This window comes from Anguilla rostrata, chromosome 1 (genome assembly GCF_018555375.3).
Source record: "Anguilla rostrata isolate EN2019 chromosome 1, ASM1855537v3, whole genome shotgun sequence".
Lineage (NCBI taxonomy): Eukaryota > Metazoa > Chordata > Actinopteri > Anguilliformes > Anguillidae > Anguilla > Anguilla rostrata.
The window spans coordinates 82,538,995-82,557,764 of NC_057933.1; the positions used below are offsets into that span (position 1 = coordinate 82,538,995).

Consider the following 18,770-nt stretch of genomic DNA (forward strand, 5'->3'; position numbering starts at 1 on the left):
GAACTTAGAAGTTCCTCTTCACACCCAGCTTTAAAACTGAGACAGAGGCATGATATAAATATCTGTGCCTTTGCAAAATGATCGGAGCTGTTGGCTGTGCATGTTGCATTCTTGGAATGGATAAAAAGTATTTTGGTGCCACATATTTTGATAAAAGCAGTTAATTTTCACTGTTAGCAAAACATAACAGTTTTCAGCCGAGAGTGTACCCAGACACTCACTCTTAACTTGCTTGGCATAATGCTACTTTTTAACAAAGCTAGCTACTAAGCAAGATTTCCTGTACCTGCGAATCTCACATTTATTGGCGGCTACTGCCATCTACTGATGTCAGTTAGTATTAAAATAGCTAACAGAGGGACAAAAGATTATGCAGTTAATTTGTTTGAACCTGCAAATTCTTATATCACTGAAAAAACAACTATATATATAATATATATATATATATTATTGGAAGGTCCAAAATTATATTAACAAAACCAACCACAGATATCACCCTGCCTCCAGAACATATCAAGGGCTCCACAAATGATTGATGTACTATGTAAGTTAGGTGCAGTAGTTTTAAAGTTTTGTTAATTGAATCCCTTATCTGTCATGTTGCCAACACATCTGTGTTTTCAATTTGTGTGTGTGTGTGTGTGTGTGTGTGTAAGGACGGAGTGTGGCGCAGTGGGTAAGGAACTGCGCTTGTAACCGAAAGGTCGTAGGTTCGAATCCCGGGTAAGGACACTGCCGTTGTACCCTTGAGCAAGGTACTTAACCTGCATTGCTTCAGTATATATCCAGCTGTATAAATGGATACAATGTAAAGTGCTAAGTAAAAAAAAAGTTGTGTAAGTCGCTCTGGATAAGAGCGTCTGCTAAATGCCTATAATGTAATGTAATGTAATGTAATGTGTGTGTGTATTTGTGTGTGTGCGTGTGTGTGTATGTATATGTGTGTGTGTGTGTGTATTTGTGTGTGTGCGTGTGTGTGTATGTATGTGTGTGTGTGCGTTTTTCAGGTGTGCTGAGCCATGGGGAAAGTGAATGGGGAGTGACTTACACCCCTCAGAGAATCTGTGCCTTAAAGGGGTCTTCAGTTAACATGAGCTGCACTTACTCATATCCCACATCTCACGCAGTGCAGAAAACATTCTGGTTTATTCAATGGAATGCACCACAGGAGCCTGAGGACCTGTCCCAGGACTCAGAGTACTCTGGCCGTGTGGATTATCTGGGGGATAAGCACAGTGACTGCACTTTCACTATAAAGCAACTGAAAGAAAGCGATTCAGCAATATATCGCTTCAGGTTCCTGACCGGCCATGATCGTGGAAAATATTTTGGTCGTCCTGGAGTCTCATTGACAATTACAGGTAATTATAAACTGGCTTTTTAACTATTAACTGGCAATACTCCTAATTATTTTCTAATAGAAACAGAATGGTCTTTTATCATGTTGATTCTTGTGTGCAGGTCTTCAGGTGAAAGTGACAGAGAATGAGGCACAGAGTGTAACACTGACCTGTAGCAGCACCTGCACTTTGAGTGGCAGCCCAACCTTTACCTGGTACAAGAATGGAAAAGTTGTCCCCTATCAATACTCCCTCAATTTAGCGAGCACTGACAATATGGATCTCTACTCCTGTGCTACAGGAGGAGTCACTTCCCCTGCAGTCAATGTGAAATGTGAGTGCCTGCCCACCTTCTGTTTTACTGGGAAATAATGCATGCAGGGCCGGCCCGAGGCATAAGCGAACTAAGCGGCTGCTTAGGGCCCCCGTGGCCACCAGGGGGCCCCCATGTGGGATTCATCCCCTATCGCAGAACCAGCGTTAGTAATTTAAAATGGAATGACAACCGAATATTTCATAACAACGTAAGACGGATTTTACAAAGCACTGTTGTTATGACGATGTCTTTATGAATGTGTAATATCAATGTATCACTTTTATTGAATGTATATTGTAACAATAAGTACAGTTTACCTGGTTTTGAGGGAGGAGCAGAAGAGGGTGAGAAGTTGGTTGAATAACTGGATGTTTTTCTTTCTGCATTTTGTTCCTTCACCCAGGTGTGAAGGTGGAAATAAATTCAGACACAGTGTCAGTGGGCGATACAGTGGAACTGACCTGTACCGCAACCTGCACTCACCTGACTGAGAGCAACAGCTTCATCTGGTACAAGAATGAGCAGCTTCTGACTGACGACTACAGGTTCTCCCAGTCCCATAGAATCCTTACATTCACAGCCAGAAGTGAAGATACGGGCAGATACTCCTGTGCTGTAAGAGGCTATCAGCATCTTGTTTCCCCAGCCGTGACTCTCAGTTTGAGATGTGAGTATTTGAGGTCACATTTGTGTATTTTACATTCATTTATGCACAAGAACTAAGAGATTCTTCTGAGAGAACAAGCATTCCATTATCAGACAGATTGAGATTTTGGGGTCTCAGTTGATTTCAATCTTTGACTGAAATGAAAAGCTGGACCCTTTATCTGCCACCAAATAATTTTTAAAAGAGGGGGGAAATGACTGCATGTTTTCACCACGTTAGGCCAGCCAATCCAGAGAAAATTCGGCTGACGACCAACCACAAGAAATGTAACAAGTAACGGCAGTTGTCAATAGAAATGTCTTTGAGTAAAAAGTACATAAATTATTTATCGATGTAGTGGAGTAGAAAGTGAAAGTTGCCAATATTGTTCATAGTCAGAAAAAGTACAAAGTTTCCAATATCCTACATAAGTACAGTAACAAAGTACATGTACTTAGTTACTTACCACCACTGTGCAAAAATAACAAAACAAGCATATTGGCACAAGCAATGCATGGCCCTAATCCTCTTAGTGACCATCAACTTACTGCTCATGTTTCCTTGTGTTATTGATATAATTAGTGCACATTATGTCCGTTAAAAAAATCATTTTTATCACCTTGCTGGATTTTCTACTGTGGAATAGAAGTGTGTTGAGTTACATTCTGTTTGCTTTTTTAATCCACTCAGGTTTGAAGGTGGATATAAATTCTGACACAGTGTCAGTGGGCGATACAGTGGAACTGACCTGTAGAGCAACCTGCACTCACCTGACTGAGAGCAACAGCTTCATCTGGTACAAGAATGAGCAGCTTCTGACTGGCGACTACAGTTTCTACGAGTCCTATAGAATCCTTACATTCACAGCTGGAAGTGAAGATACGGGCAGATACTCCTGTGCTGTAAGAGGCAATCAGCATCTTATTTCCCCCGCCGTGACTCTCAGTGTGAGATGTGAGTGTTTGAGATCACATTTGTGTGTTTTACATTCATTTATGCACAAGAACTAATTCTTCTGAGAGAACAAGCATTCCATTATCAGACAGATTGAGATTTTGGGGTCTCAGTTTACTTCAATCTTTAATTGAAATGAAAAGCTGGACCATTTACAGTAATATGCATTCATACATTTATTGTGGGTTCTGTACAATGTGGAATTTTGTTGAATAACTCAATATATTGTGGTATTGTATTTCTTCTTCTCACTCAGGTGTAAAGCTTGAAATTACATCTAACACAGTGAGTGAGGGAGAGTGGGTGACACTAACCTGTAAAATCACCTGCACTGACCTGACTGGGAGCCAAACATTCATCTGGTACAAGAATGGACAATATCTGTCTCACACCACCCAGAAATATCTAAATGCCTACCTTCAGTTCACAGCCAGCAGTGGAAATACAGGCAGCTACTCCTGTGCAGTGACAGGTCATGAGAATCTCCCATCCCCAGCAGTGAATCTCAGTGTGAGATGTGAGTACTTGAAGACAAACTCATACATTTAACTTTACTGAGCCTCATTTGTTACTCATTTTGAAAAAGCGGTGATGCAGTTGTACTTTAATGTACCTTTAAAAGACATGAGAACTGGGCAGAAGAGCAACCCGCAGATAATGATTAGGAAATGGAAGTTATTATGTTTAGAAACGATATCGGATTAAGTTAATTCAAAAAATTGAAAGAAAGATGGCATTGCAATAATAGCAGTCAAACAAAATGACATTTGAAAACATTAAGGAAAAGGAAACATATTTTAACTGAGGTAAGTGTGAGATCTATATAAAACTGCAGGACCTGTTATTTTCTCTTTCAGATCCTCCAAAGAACGTCTCAGTATCAGTGAGCACCTCTGGTGAAATAGTGGAGGGCAGTTCAGTGAATCTGACCTGCAGCAGCGATGCCAACCCCCCAGTGGGCAGATACGCCTGGTATAAGAACAATAGAGCTGTATCCCCACGGAGAGGATCAGACCGGAGTTATATCATTAAAACCATCACGCTGCAAGATGCAGTAGAATACTACTGTGAGGCAGAGAATGGGATTGGGACAAAAACAAGATCTCCTCCTAAACGTCTTGATGTGAAATGTGAGTATATCAGTGCATCTCAGCTTCAAACACACAGAGCAGAGAGTCAGTATCTCCTGAGTGTCTTTGGGTAACTTCACAGCAGTAAGACACTGAGTAAAGCAGTCACACTGGCCAGTGGAGGAGAAATCAGATATAATTACATTATCGTACAGTGATGAGCCTGATCATACTGACATGTCTTAGGAAAACCGTGTGGTCATTTTGAGTTTGCAAAGCGCAATAAAGGTACCACATGCAGCTGTTCAATTTTTAAAAATGAAGTTATCATTAGTAATGAATATGCTAAAAAGAAATATCTAAATACTTCTGTCACTTTTGAAAACTTGGTTCTGCTGTGTCATTTTCCAACTACCATAAAAAGCTACAGTATGTCCAGTTCATTTTGTAACAAAGCGTGATATACTGGGATATTTACTGTAACAGGTTCTGCAGTCCTTTTCCCCACAAACCACACAATCCGTCGTTGTTAGAGGCGCCAAGGCAATATTGTGCGCTCGATACCAAGAACACGGAAACCAAAACAAAACAAAACAAAACAAAACACACACGATATGGACAGGGATTAGATGGCATGCCGCTCCCGCGTCGTCTCTCATTCCAGCACCCCGGTCTCACTGCAGGCAGAGCATATAAACTATTACCAATCAATTCTAACTGCAAACAGGTGTGGTTGTTACCCAGCTGTACTGCTCCCACTCCGCCTGCAGATGATGCCCTCACCACACCACCCCTCCAAATCACATTGTGAGATTTCAGCTCCATTATAAACATTACTTTGAAATAAATGTCTCTGATATTGTTTTGAGACGCAACACAGTGAGTGAGAAATTATATGGAATTGAGCACATTTTTCTAATGATTTTAGATGCTCCCAAGAACGCCTCAGTGTGACTTTTATTTAAAACAGCAGGACCTGTTATTTTCTCTTTCAGATCCTCCAAAGAACGTCTCAGTATCACTGAGCCCCTCTGGTAAAATAGTGGAGGGCCATTCAGTGACTCTGAGCTGCAGCAGTGATGCAAACCCACCAGTGCTGAGGTACATCTGGTATAGGAAGGGTGGATCTGCATTCTCGAGAGGATCAGAACAGAATTACACCATTAAAAGCATCACACCGCAGAATGCAGGAGAATACTACTGTGAGGCAGACAATGGGATTGGGAAAAACAGATCTCCTTCTGAACGTCTTGATGTGCAGTGTGAGTATATCAGTGCATCTCAGCTTCAGACACACAGAGCAGAGAGTCAGTATCTCCTGAGTGTCTTTGGGTAACTTCACAGCAGTAAGACACTGAGTAAAGCAGTCACACTGGCCAGTGGAGGAGAAATCAGATATAATTACATTATCATACAATGATGAGCCTGATCATACTGACATCTCTTAACTAAAACGTGTAGTCATTTTGAGTTTGCAAAGCGCAAAAATGGTACCACATGCAGCTGTTCAACTTTTAAAAAATGAAGTTATCATTAATAATGAACATGCTAAAAAGACATATCAAAATACTACTGTTCCTTTTGAAATCTTGTTTGGCCTGTTTCATTTTCCAACTACCTTAAAAAGCTGCAGTATATCCAGTTCATTTTGTAACAAAGCATGATATGATATTACATTACAGGCATTTAGCAGACGCTCTTATCCAGAGCGACTTACACAACTTTTTACATTGCACTTTACATTGTATCCATTTATACAGCATGATATATACTGAAGCAATGCAGGTTAAGTACCTTGCTCAAGGGTACAACGGCAGTGTCCTTACCCGGGAATCGAACCTGCGACCTTTCGGTTACAAGCGCAGTTCCTTACCCACTGTGCCACACTCCGTCCTATATACGGGGATATTTACTGTAACAAGTTCTGCAGTCCTTTTCCCCACAAACCACACAATCCGTCGTTGTTAGAGGCACCAAGGCTTTATTGTGCGCTCGATACCAAAAACACAGAAACAAAACCAAAACAAAACACACATGATAAGGACGGGGATTAGATGGTATGCCGCTCCCGCGTGCGTCTCTCATTCCAGCACACCGGTCTCTCAGCAGGCAGAGCATATAAACTATTACCAATCAATTGTAACTGCAAACAGGTGTGGTTGTTAGCCAGCTGTACTGCTCCCACTCCGCCTGCAGATGGCGCCCTATCCACACCACCCCTCCACATCACATTGTGAGATTTCAGCTCCATTATAAACATTACTTTGAAATAAATGTCTCTGGTAGTGTTTTGAGACGCAATACAGTGAGTGAGAAATTATATGGAATTTAACAAATTTTTCTAATGATTTTAGATGTTCCCAAGAATACCTCAGTGTGACTTTTCTTTAAAACTGCAGGACCTGTTATTTTCTCTTTCAGATCCTCCTAAGAGCGTCTCAGTATCAGTGAGCCCCTCTGGTGAAATAGTGGAGGGCAGTTCAGTGACTCTGACCTGCAGCAGTGATGCCAACCCACCAGTGCAGAACTACACCTGGTTTAAGAAGAATGACACTGGAGTCTGGCAGGCAGGATCTGGACAGAGTTTGAACTTTTCTAACTTTAGATCCTGGAACAGAGGACAGTACTACTGTGAGGCACGGAATAAACATGGAGGTCAGAATTCTACTGCTGTGTCAATCAACACAGAAGGTGAGTGACAAGTGATCTACAGAAATATATCTATTCTTTTGAACAAAGGTGACTGTTTCTGTTTCAGAATCTGTTATAGATTACTTGCGTGTTTGATTTTTTTAGTCATTATACATACAATTATTATATACATTATACATTATGAAAATAATGTATAACTAGGACCAGCCTTCATCTAGACAAGAAAGTATGACTTACTTGTAAAGGTCATAATGGATAATCATATATGGATTTCATCACCTCCAAAACAATATGCAGTACATCACCCCCATTTAGATTATAGTTTATATTTTTGGGGGGAATTAGGGTATGCATGCCCATATCTGGTTCCTGTACTAGCCGACACAGCTCTCTCAGCTAAAGCTTCGGCTCTACTGGTCACAGTGCAAGGTAGGGCCAGAACATATTTGATACAATATTTTATACGATATTGATTATGATCCAGAGGCTACAAACCAATGCTGATCATGATACTGGTGCTACAATCCGAATTGGATCATGGTAGATAATGATGATGAGCAGTTTAACTAAATGTATCATGATGCCAGCATTGAATTCAGTAAAATTCAAATGTACTAAAATTTCATATAAGGGGTGTATTTAAACATTTATGAACTTTTGCCTTAAGGACCTTGGTGAGGCATGTAATGAAATGAACACTGCTATGTCATAACTGACAGGGCTACATCTCTCTGACTTGTCTTAGGAGGTCAGTCACTGATCGTGGGTGCAGCTGTGGGAGTAGCTGCCATTTTGGCTCTTGTGTTTCTGGGTGTTGTGTGCGTGAGGTACGTGGTTGTAAATGAGTTGGTTTGTAGTCACTTCAGTGTGAATTACTGTATGTCTGGTTTAGACTCATCGTTTAAAACGAGAGTACATTTTTGTGGAATGTTTTTGTCAAGCTTTAGCTATGTTACATCATGCTGATGCCATACCCCCCCCCCCCCCCCCTAATGTCTGATTAGTGCTTAGACCACTGCATTATTAGACATTTTGTTTTATTGAGATGTCAATTTTATAAACTCTGACTGATGCGTTTTAGTGTCCGAATTAGTTTATCAAACCTGTATGATGGGGTAACAGAATCCCCTTAAAGCTTGTTCTTAATAATAATAATATTAATATGAATGTGGACAGTTACAGACCATAACAAAGTCTTGTCAAGCGCATCAATTTGCCCATGAGCTCCAGTGTTGGTTTGAATAAAGCAGAACTACATTTACTGGACAGGAAGAAACCTCTTATAACTCAGGCTCATTTCCTGTAACCAAATGACATCTGAATAATAAAAATATACACATACATGGGCACTATTGCCTCAGCAATACACATCATTCAAACAAAAGCAAAATGCTGTTTATACAAGAGGGGGCTGTTTAAAGATTTGTCTGAAGGTAGATTTACTTTTTATTTTTCTTTCTTTTCTGAATAATCAGGAGGAGAAAATCAACAAATGAGACAGAAGGGGACAGGCAGGTGAGTTAATGAAATCAGTCTACATATATGCATACATGTATTTATCTACGGATATAATATAATTTTGATAATGCATAATGCATTCTTTAAGCAAAAACGGAAATTTGGTTAAAACTGTCTATGATGCCTGTCTATAATGCATTATATACTTATAATGCATTATAATCTGCTCATAATACAGTATAATTAGAGTTATGAAGATTGATTAATACTCATAATGCTTTATAACAGTAATCATGAGACATGATTTATTTATTTATATAGCACCTGTGTATTGCTAATGGGGATCCTAAATAAATAAATAAACCTTTCTTACAAATTAGTAGAAAGCATAGCAGTGTGTGCCTTGAAGGTTTATTAGATTATGTACAGATTTACAGTATGCGGTTATGATCTTCTATGTGTGTTGACATGCTTAATGGAAATATTTCAGAAGTTAATTATGTGTATTCCCCTGTAAAGGACAGTTTCCGGTTTCTCAAAAGGGGTTGCAGTATGTGACAGTAACGTTACACAATACAATACTGCTTATGTGCATGTAATAATCTGTGCATTACATTCCAGAGAGCCAGGGAGAGTGACTTGTACTGTATGTGTTGTATTCACCTGTTTCCAATGAATAAATACACACAGATTATTGTTGTGATGGTGGTTTATTGCTATTGTTTATTGCAAATATATGCTTTGGAATAAAAGGAGTACTTCAGTATACAATCTTTCCAAGATTTTATGAAAACCCACTGTAAAACAGGTCATGTTAGAGACAAGAAATCGTATTAAGTGTATTACATTTGTATGTCTGGTTCAGTTGATATTTAACTGCTGATGGCATGAATTTGAAAAGAAAACAATGATTCATTAGCTGTTTTTTTATATCAGGTTAAATGCATGTTTTGGAGTTAATGGGGGTGAGTAGCTCACTCCACTCTGAGGAGCTCACTGAAATGAACAGGACCTTTCTGTGGAATTTTCCCAACCTTCTCCTGCCTCTTTTCTTTACCCTGCAGGGGAATAAAAGCCCCATTTTTGGCAACGTCTCAGGGATGGAAATGAGTCACACTGGAACACAGGGTACGGACAGAGACGACGGTGAAGTTCCCCTCTACGCCTCTGTTCAGCCCGCTAACACCCGCAACCAGGAAGAGCTTCTACCCTCCACTGTTCAAAAGCCACTCCCCCAGTGTGAGGAGGGTGTTCAGTACGCCAGCATCCAGTTCCGCCCCTCCAGTGCTGCCCCCAGGTGAGAATATCCCACCTTTATACTACCTGTGCTGACTGTCGCTGTGTCAGGTCTATTATCTCTCTCCAGCAGCTTTTATCATAGACTGCTCTCTCTGACTGGAGCCAGACGAGGCCTCTATGGAGTCAGCAGGAGAACGACCCTCACTGGACAGACCAGAGTGTCTCACTGGACAGACCAGAGTGTCTCACTGGACAGACCAGAGTGTCTCACTGGATAGACCAGAGTGTCTCACTGGATAGACCAGAGTGTCTCACTGGATAGACCAGAGTGTCTCACTGGATAAACCAGAGTGTCTCACTGGATAGACCAGAGTGTCTCACTGGATAGACCAGAGTGTCTCACTGGATAGACCAGAGTGTCTCACTGGGGAGAGCTGAGATGGTTGTGCTGTGATTTATATTGGAAAAAAACATAAAGAATTATTTAGATTCTAACCGTAGTAGATGTGCTACATTTACATCAGCGTGTACAATATTAGAAATTAATGATAGCCAAAAAACGTGCATCCATAACACTTGGACATGTAAGCATGTACAAAACAAACCCTGGAAACAAAATACAAATAAGCATTTCAGAAAAAATGCAAATGAGCATTTCTGAGATTCCAGTACTTCTCAGTACATCTGTAACAGTTTATATATGTATGTGTTCGTAGGACTGGGTGTTGCCTTGATGAACACTATTTCTATATTTTGGTTGCTTGTTTGTTGCAGTCTCAAAGCCCAGTTCAAGTATTTTAAAATGTTGTAATCTCTCGCTGCTGCTTTGCTAAGAACTTCTCTGCCTGGTCAAAAGAAGAACGTGGTAATATGAGGACTGGATGTTCTGCTGATCTAGATTCATCATTTGGTTTTTTCTGCTTGTCAACTTTCTTCTCTTTTCATCTCCTTGCTGTGTGACATCACAGTGATGTAATGTTTTCCAAAATTCCAGATAACTGTTCTGTGGCTAAAGCTTCCGCTTGTGCTTCATGTTGCAAGGTGTGTCTAAATGTGATAAAGGCTCAGGCAGGATTGACTGAAATGAGAATGAGAATGTCTGTGACTTTAATAGAGTCTAAATGCTCTGTTTTCTCCATGCAGGTCACCAGCCCCATCCGTACAGCACACTTCGAAAACTGGACATGTGAAAATAAACCAGGAAGATATCTTGCTTCATAAACTGTGGACCAATGCTGGTTATTCAGTGTAAATTTGGACATTTCTTTTAATTTGTGAGCATTTCCTGTATTTTTTCTTGAACTTTAAACAGCAAATTGTCTGCAAAGTAATCCTCAAGCGGTAAGAACCAAACATTTTCTTCACTGGATGATACATTTAAAAGTATTTATTAAAACCGGTGAACATAAACTCTCCTCATGAACTCAGGTCACATCACTGTGCCTTTGTCACATGACCAGGATGACTGTGGTTATTGGAGTCTGCAAAGATGTACCCAGAATGGATCATTCCTTTGGCATTCTATCAACATTTACATGCATAACAGCTCATGCCTTCATATTGTACACAAAGTATTAGCCATTATCATTGCTGAATGTATTCGTTGGCCAAATATACTGGAGAATTGAGCTTTGTATATAATTCAATTTTTTTAATTTTTTTATTAATACTTGTATAACATTTACATTATTATGACATTCCTGTGCACATTTTGTGATTATATTATGCTTATTACTGAACTGATCCCATCTAAAGTATAAATTCACATGAGGTGAATTTGTTTTTGACATTCTTAGTGTTTATTTTTTGTATTGCTAAACGTCAGAATTCAGAGCATTCCTTGAATTTTTTTTAACAATCGTTTAATGAAACAAACAAAATTAACCTATGCTTGAAGAATTTTGTAAGTAAACCGTGTACTGTAGATGTTACCCCCTGGGTTCTGCTGATGGAATAGAACATGTGCAGGTAAGGCACTAAACAGGTACTTTAAAAAAAACATCCCACAGGGCCTGCTGGATTTCCATATGAAACAAGGCTTATATATATATATATATATATATATATATATATGTAGCAGACACAGGATGGGTAAGGAACCCAGTGGAAAAATTTAGCAAATGATGTCATCAGTACTGTCATTTATGTTTTAGTACGGGGTGAGACCTGCACCACATTGAGTTAAATGAAATACATAGAAAATATTTTTTTTTTCATACTGTAAAAAAAAAAAATAAAAAAAAAAAAAAAAGGTTAAACATTCTGTTTGTGGCAGTGAAATTAACCTCAGGAGGAGAGATGAATGCAGTGCACCTTTTCTGCCTGTAGATGGCACTATTACTGCAATACATGAGTCCTCTATGAGCGTTTCAGATCGATTTCCCCCAAGATCTTTTGCGAAGCTGAATTAAGTAATCTGGTTTAGGTAATGGTTTTTTGTATGGGGCTCCTGAACCTAAAAGTGTTCACCTGTGCCTGATGCCTATCACACCTTTTGCAGACTAATTAATATTAAGCTCTTCTGCTTTTACAGACTGTTTATACTGTACATGTATTGGAATAGGACAAGCCTCAGACCTTAGCAACAATGTGTGCATTAGCAGATAGCTTCCTGCTAGTAGCTTTAGTTCACATTGCCAATTCAGTCACAGATGTTTTAATTCAGTCATGCACATGCAGCTGGATGCATATTTTTATTTGTTATTGTTTTACAAGATCTGAAATAAAGACAAAATTCATCTGGGAACAGACAGAGATGCTGAAATTTAAAAAACATTTAAAAAAAAAACAGAAACAATGTCTGTATTAATTGCACATCAGTGAATAGAATAAAGGTCTCAAGTGAATTCATACATGTGCTTATGTGAGATGTGTGATTGAACTGCTGTACCCATTTAAATGGTTTGTGGACTGGGAAGGCCTCTGTAAGTGTAGCGAGAGGGAGTGGTGCAAAGTGAGGGGGGGGGGGGGAGGCACAGAAAAAGGCACAGAGACAGGGGAGTGTTGTTCAGGTATTTTTGTTGGAGGGAAGGTAGCCAGCTTTCCATAGAGTTTTAAGAGTGATCGATAAGCAGTGCTGTATTGCAAGTTATAGTAGTGATAGCCCGTCTGCACATTTCCAAGGAATAAACAAGTCAAAGGTGGAATCCCTGTGCTGGCTGGCTGTTTCCGAGTATTTGCTCACGCTACAGAAACACGGCAACAACGAAGCACTCACCCACGGCCTTATGCCATGTTTACATGCGTGTGCATGCGTATGCATTGAAGTGTGCATGTCAGCATGTCTGTCTTATAGAGCGTGTGGATTCAGGAATATTTACAAATGCAAAGTTTGACTTCATTATTGCATATGTCAAAATGGATCAGGAATTATGCTTGTAAGCAGAATTGTTATGATTATTTTATAACATCCAAAATAAACGTAATTGCAATTGATTGGGATTAAGAACAGCTGTTGTCATTGATATTCATATTGGTATCTGAATCTCAATAAGAGAGTGGAGTTACCCAGCCTTATAAAAATGTACAGTTAGTCCTGACCAGACGCAAAGCTAATGACTGCGTTTGTTCTGCCATTTTTATCAGTTAACTTTTAAAATGTGCAAGACTTGAAAAAGGGGAAGTAAGTCAGATCTGCATCAGCACATTCTACTTTTATATTTAGTGTGAAGCATTGTATGTGCGATCATATTCTGTCACACTGCTCTGTTTGTAAGGCTGTTTAATACTATTGGCTCATTAGCAAAGCACTGAGGCCAGATCAGAATTCTCTCCTGGTAAGTGTATTATCATATTATTTAATTTAGTCAAAACTATGTCACAATATTTTGTAGTGAAAGAAGATTAAGCTGGAATCAAATATAAAATAAAATGTTTTTTTTTTTTTTTTTTGGCTAGAAATGATTGCTGTTTCTTCCATACAAATATCAGGCATCAAGGCACAGCCTGTTTGAGTCTCTGCTGTTTGGACTGTGTGAGTATTTAGGGGCATTAGCAGCACAAACTAACTGTGTGCGCTTGTGTAGTATTTGTTAGTTTGGTATTTCTGGAATAATATCAAATACTCTGACAGTGTTTGTTTCTTCCATTTTCACAGTGTAAATAATAATCAAAACCTGTATATGGGTATTTGGATAAATAATTTCAATCCAATGCAGCCATGCTCTTCAAAACCTTATTGGTAATCATCCTCTCTGTGTCAGGTAAATTGTTTATATATTTTTTAGTTCTGATGTTTCAGTCTGCATATACAGTATTTATCAGCATGTGTTCCTATGTATTAGTCTCCCTTCATTATCTCAATTAGAAGCAAAAGTGAATACATTTAAATTGCTTTAGAAGGGAGAAAGGAGTGCATATAATTTCTATAAAATAATGTTCTACAGTACATTAGTTTAAAGTAGTGCAATGTTCCTCATCTGAAGAGAGGGGGGAATAAGAGAGAACTTATAAGCAGTTCCTCTTCACACTCAGCTTTAAAACTGAGAAAGAGGCATGATATAAATATCTGTGGTTTTACTAAATGATCAGAGCTGTCTCAGAATGACGACACAAGTATTCTGATGCCACATATTTTAATGAAAGCAGTTTGTTTTCACTGCAAGCAAAACATAACAGTTTTCAGCTGACAGTATACCTCAGATACTCACTATTGATTGGCTTAATGCTATTGTGCAACAGAGCTTGCTACTAAGCAAGACTTTCTGTGCTCATGAATCTCACATTTATTGGCGGCTACTGTTATCTACTGACGTCAGTTAGTATTGAAATAGCTAACAGAGGGACAAAAGATTATGTTGACAGGTAATCAGTATGACGCTGCAAATTGTTATATCACTGAAAATACAACAACAACCAAAATATATTATGGGATGGTCAGAAATAATATCAACCAAACGAACCACAACTCTGCCTCCAGAGCATATCCAGGGTGCCACATGCACAGTTATTGATGTTCTATATATTTGGACAAGTTAGGTGCAGTAGTTTTAAGGTTTTGTATATTGAATCCCTTATCTGTCATGTTGCCAACACATCTGTGTTTTAAATGTGTGTGTGTGTGTGTGTGTGTGTGTGTGTGTGTGTGTGTGTGTGTGTGTGTGTGTGTGTATGTGTGTCTGGGTGTGTGTGTATGTGTGTGTGTGTGTCTGCGTGAGCATGTGTGTATGTATGTTTGTGTGTGTGTTTTTCAGGTGTTCTGAGCCAGGGTGGATGGGGAGTGACTTACACCCCTGAGAGAATCTGTGCCTTACAGGGGTCTTCAGTAGACATGAGCTGCACTTACTCATATCCCAGATCTTACTGGGTGCAGAAAACAGTCTGGTTTATTTATGACTGGAACAGTAAACAGGAGGGTGAGCCTGAGGACCTTTCCCAGAATCGAGAGTACTCTCGCCGTGTGGAGTACCTGGGGGATAAGCACAGTGACTGCACTTTCAGAATAAAGCAACTGAAAGAAAGCGATTCAGCATTATATCGCTTCAGGTTCCTGACTTACAGCCAACATGGAAAATATACTGGTCAGCCTGGAGTCTCATTGACAGTTACAGGTAATTCTAAACTTGCTTTATATACTACGAACTGGCAATACTCCTAATCATTTTCTAATAAAAAACAGAATGGTCTTTTTATCACATTGATTCTTGTGTGCAGGTCTTCAGGTGAAAGTGACAGGGAATGAGGCACAGAGTGTAACACTGACCTGTAGCAGCACCTGCACTTTGAGTGGCAGGCGAACCTTTACCTGGTACAAGAATGGAAAAGTTGTACACTATGAGTATAAATACTCCCTCAGTGTAGCCAGCACTGATGATACAGATCTCTACTCCTGTGCTACAGGAGGAGTCACTTCCCCTGCAGTCAATGTGAAATGTGAGTGTCTGCCCACCTTCTGTTTAATATGCTGTGAAATAATGCATGCAGGGCCGGCCCGAGGCATAAGCGAACTAAGCAGCCCCGTGGGCACCAGGGGGCCCCCATGGGGTATTCATCCCCTATCGCAAAACCAACGTTAGTCATTTAAAACGGAATGACAACCAAATATTTCATAACAACGTAATGTAAGACGGATATTACAAAGCAGCCACGCCCCCCACCCCCCCACCCCCCCAGGCAACAGATTAAAAAGGGGCACCCCCCCCCCCCCACCACCCCACCCCCAGGCAACAGATTAAAAAGGGCTGCCCACTCCACCCCCCACCCCGGGTCGACAGGATTGCTCTTAGGGCCCCCGAAACCCCGGGCCAGTACTGAATGCATGTCTGTATTTATGGTCAATCCTACTCCAGGGGAATAAAATATTCTCTGTTTAAGAACAGGAAACAGGAAAGGATTTTTTAAATTCACAACAGAGAAACAGCACACCATGGTGAGACACAATTTAGGGTTGATCATGAGCAGGGAGATCAAAGGTCAAAGCATATTAAAAAATTGTAAATTGGTTGTGAAAATGATCATGATCATATTGCTAATGCTTTGTCACTGTTGTTATGATGATATCTTTATGAATGTATAATATCAATGTATCACCTCTATTGAATTTATATTATTCCAATAAGGACAGTTTACCTGGTTTTGAGGGAGGAGCAGAAGAGGGTGAGAAGTTGGTTGAATAACTGGATGTTTTTCTTTCTGCATTTTGTTCCTTCACCCAGGTGTGAAGGTGGAAATAAATTCTGACACAGTGTCAGGGGGAGAGACAGTGGAACTGACCTGTAGAGAAACCTGCTCTTGGCGGGGCAACAGCTTCATTTGGTACAAGAATGAGCAGCTTCTGACTGACTACTACAGGTTCTCCCAGTCCTATAGGAACCTTAAATTCACAGCCAGAAGTGAAGATACGGGCAGATACTCCTGTGCTGTAAATGACGATCAGCGTCTTGTTTCCCCTGCCGTGACTCTCAGTGTGAGATGTGAGTGTTTGAGGTCTAGTTTGTGTATTTTACATTAATTTATGCACAAGAACCAAGAGATTCTTCTGAGAGAACAAGCATTCCATTATTAGACAGATTGAGACTTTGGGGTCTCAGTTGACTTCAATCTTTAATTGAAATGAAAAGTTGGACCATTTAGAGTAATATGCATTCATACATTTATTGTGGGTGCTGTACAATGTGGAATTATGTTGAATAACTCAGTATATTGTGTTATTGTATTTCTTCTTCTCATTCAGGTGTAAAGGTTGAAATGAAATCTAACACAGTGAGTGAGGGAGTGAGGGTGACACTAACCTGTAAAATCACCTGCACTGACCTGACTGGCAGCCAAACATTCATCTGGTACAAAAATGGACAATATCTGTCTCACACCACCCAGAAATATCAAAATCATGACCTTCAGTTCATAGCCAGCAGTGGAGATGCAGGCAGCTACTCCTGTGCAGTAAGTGGCCATGAGAATCTCCCGTCCCCAGCAGTGACTCTCTGTGAGTATTTGAGGACAAACTCATTTATTTAACTTTACTGAGTCTCATTTGTTACTTATTTTGAAAAAGCGGTGATGCAGTTGTACTTTAATGTACCTTTAGAAGACATGAGAACAGGGCAGAAGAGCAACCTGGAGATAATGATTAGAAAATGGAAGTTATTATGTTTAGAAACGATATCGGATTAAGTTAATTCTTAAAATTGAAAGAAAGATGGCATTGCAATAATAGCAGTCAAACAAAATGACATATTGGAAACATTGAGGAAAAGGAAACATACTTTAACTGAGGTAAGTGTGACATCTATACAAAACTGCAGGACCTATTATTTTCTCTTTCAGATGCTCCTAAGAACACCTCAGTATCAGTGCCCCCCCCTGGTGAAATAGTGGAGGGCAAATCAGTGACTCTGACCTGCAGCAGTGATGCCAACCCACCAGTGCAGAGCTACACCTGGTATAAAAATAATAAGCCTGTATCCTCAGAGACAGGAGGACCAGAGGATAGTTACACCATTAAAAGCATCACACTGCAGGATGCAGTAGAATACATCTGTGCGGCACAGAATAGGATTGGGATAAAAATATCTCCTCCTAAACGTCTTGATGTGCTGTGTGAGTATATCAGTGCATCTCAGCTTCAGACACACAGAGCAGAGAGTCAGTATCTCCTGAGTATCTTTGGGCAACTTCACAGCAGTAAGACACTGAGTAAAGCAGTCACACTGGCCAGTGGAGGAGAAATCAGATATAATTACATTATCATACAGTGATGAGTCTGATCATACTGACATGTCTTAGGTAAAACGTGTGGTCATTTTGAGTTTGCAAAGGGCAAAAAAGGTATCACATGCAGCTGTTCAACTTTAAAAAATGTTATCATTTTGAATGAAGATGCTAAAAAGACATATCTAAATACTTCTGTCTCTTTTGAAAACTTGATTCTGCTGTGTCATTTTCCAACTACCATAGAAAGCTACAGTATATCGGGTTCATTATGTAATAAAGCATGATATACTGGGATATTTACTGTAACAGGTTCTGCAGTCCTTTTCCCCACAAACCACTCAATCCGTCGTTGTTAGAGGCACCAAGGCTTTATTGTGCGCTCGATACCAAAAACACGGAAACTAAAACAAAACAAAACAAAACACAGACGATAAGGACGGGGATTAGATGGCATGCCGCTCCCGCGTGCGTCTCTCATTCCAGCACCCCGGTCTCACTGCAGGCAGTGCATATAAACCATTACCAATCAATTGTAATTGCAAACAGGCGTGGTTGTTAGCCAGCTATACTGCTCCCACTCCGCCTGCAGATGGCGCCCTAACCACACCACTCCTCCACATCACATTGTGAGATTTCAGCTCCATTATAAACATTACTTTGAAATAAATGTCTCTACTAGTGTTTTGAGACGCAACACAATGACTGAGAAAATATATGGTGTTTAACACATTTTTCTAATGATTTTAGATGCTCCCAAGAACACCTCTGTGTGAATTTTAATTAAAACTGCAGGACCTTTTATTTTCTCTTTCAGATCCTCCGAAGATCGTGTCAGTATCAGTGAACCCCTCTGGTGAAATAGTGGAGGGCAGTTCAGTGACTCTGACCTGCAGCAGCGATGCCAACCCACCAGTGCTGAGGTACACCTGGTATAGGAAGGGTGG

General features: G+C 39.9%; 1 protein-coding gene across 1 annotated transcript in view; it reads left to right on the plus strand.

Annotated features, from left to right (window-relative positions):
* Window positions 1-18,770, plus strand: part of LOC135239228 (B-cell receptor CD22-like) — a 37,538-nt gene that overhangs the window by 17,028 nt on the left and 1,740 nt on the right. Inside the window, exons 7-12 of the mRNA XM_064307758.1 lie at window positions 2,993-3,256; window positions 3,513-3,773; window positions 16,329-16,586; window positions 16,847-17,098; window positions 17,440-17,712; window positions 18,641-18,766. Of these exons, the coding sequence (XP_064163828.1) occupies window positions 2,993-3,256; window positions 3,513-3,773; window positions 16,329-16,586; window positions 16,847-17,098; window positions 17,440-17,712; window positions 18,641-18,766 (1,434 nt within the window). The remainder of the gene's footprint in view (window positions 1-2,992; window positions 3,257-3,512; window positions 3,774-16,328; window positions 16,587-16,846; window positions 17,099-17,439; window positions 17,713-18,640; window positions 18,767-18,770) is intronic.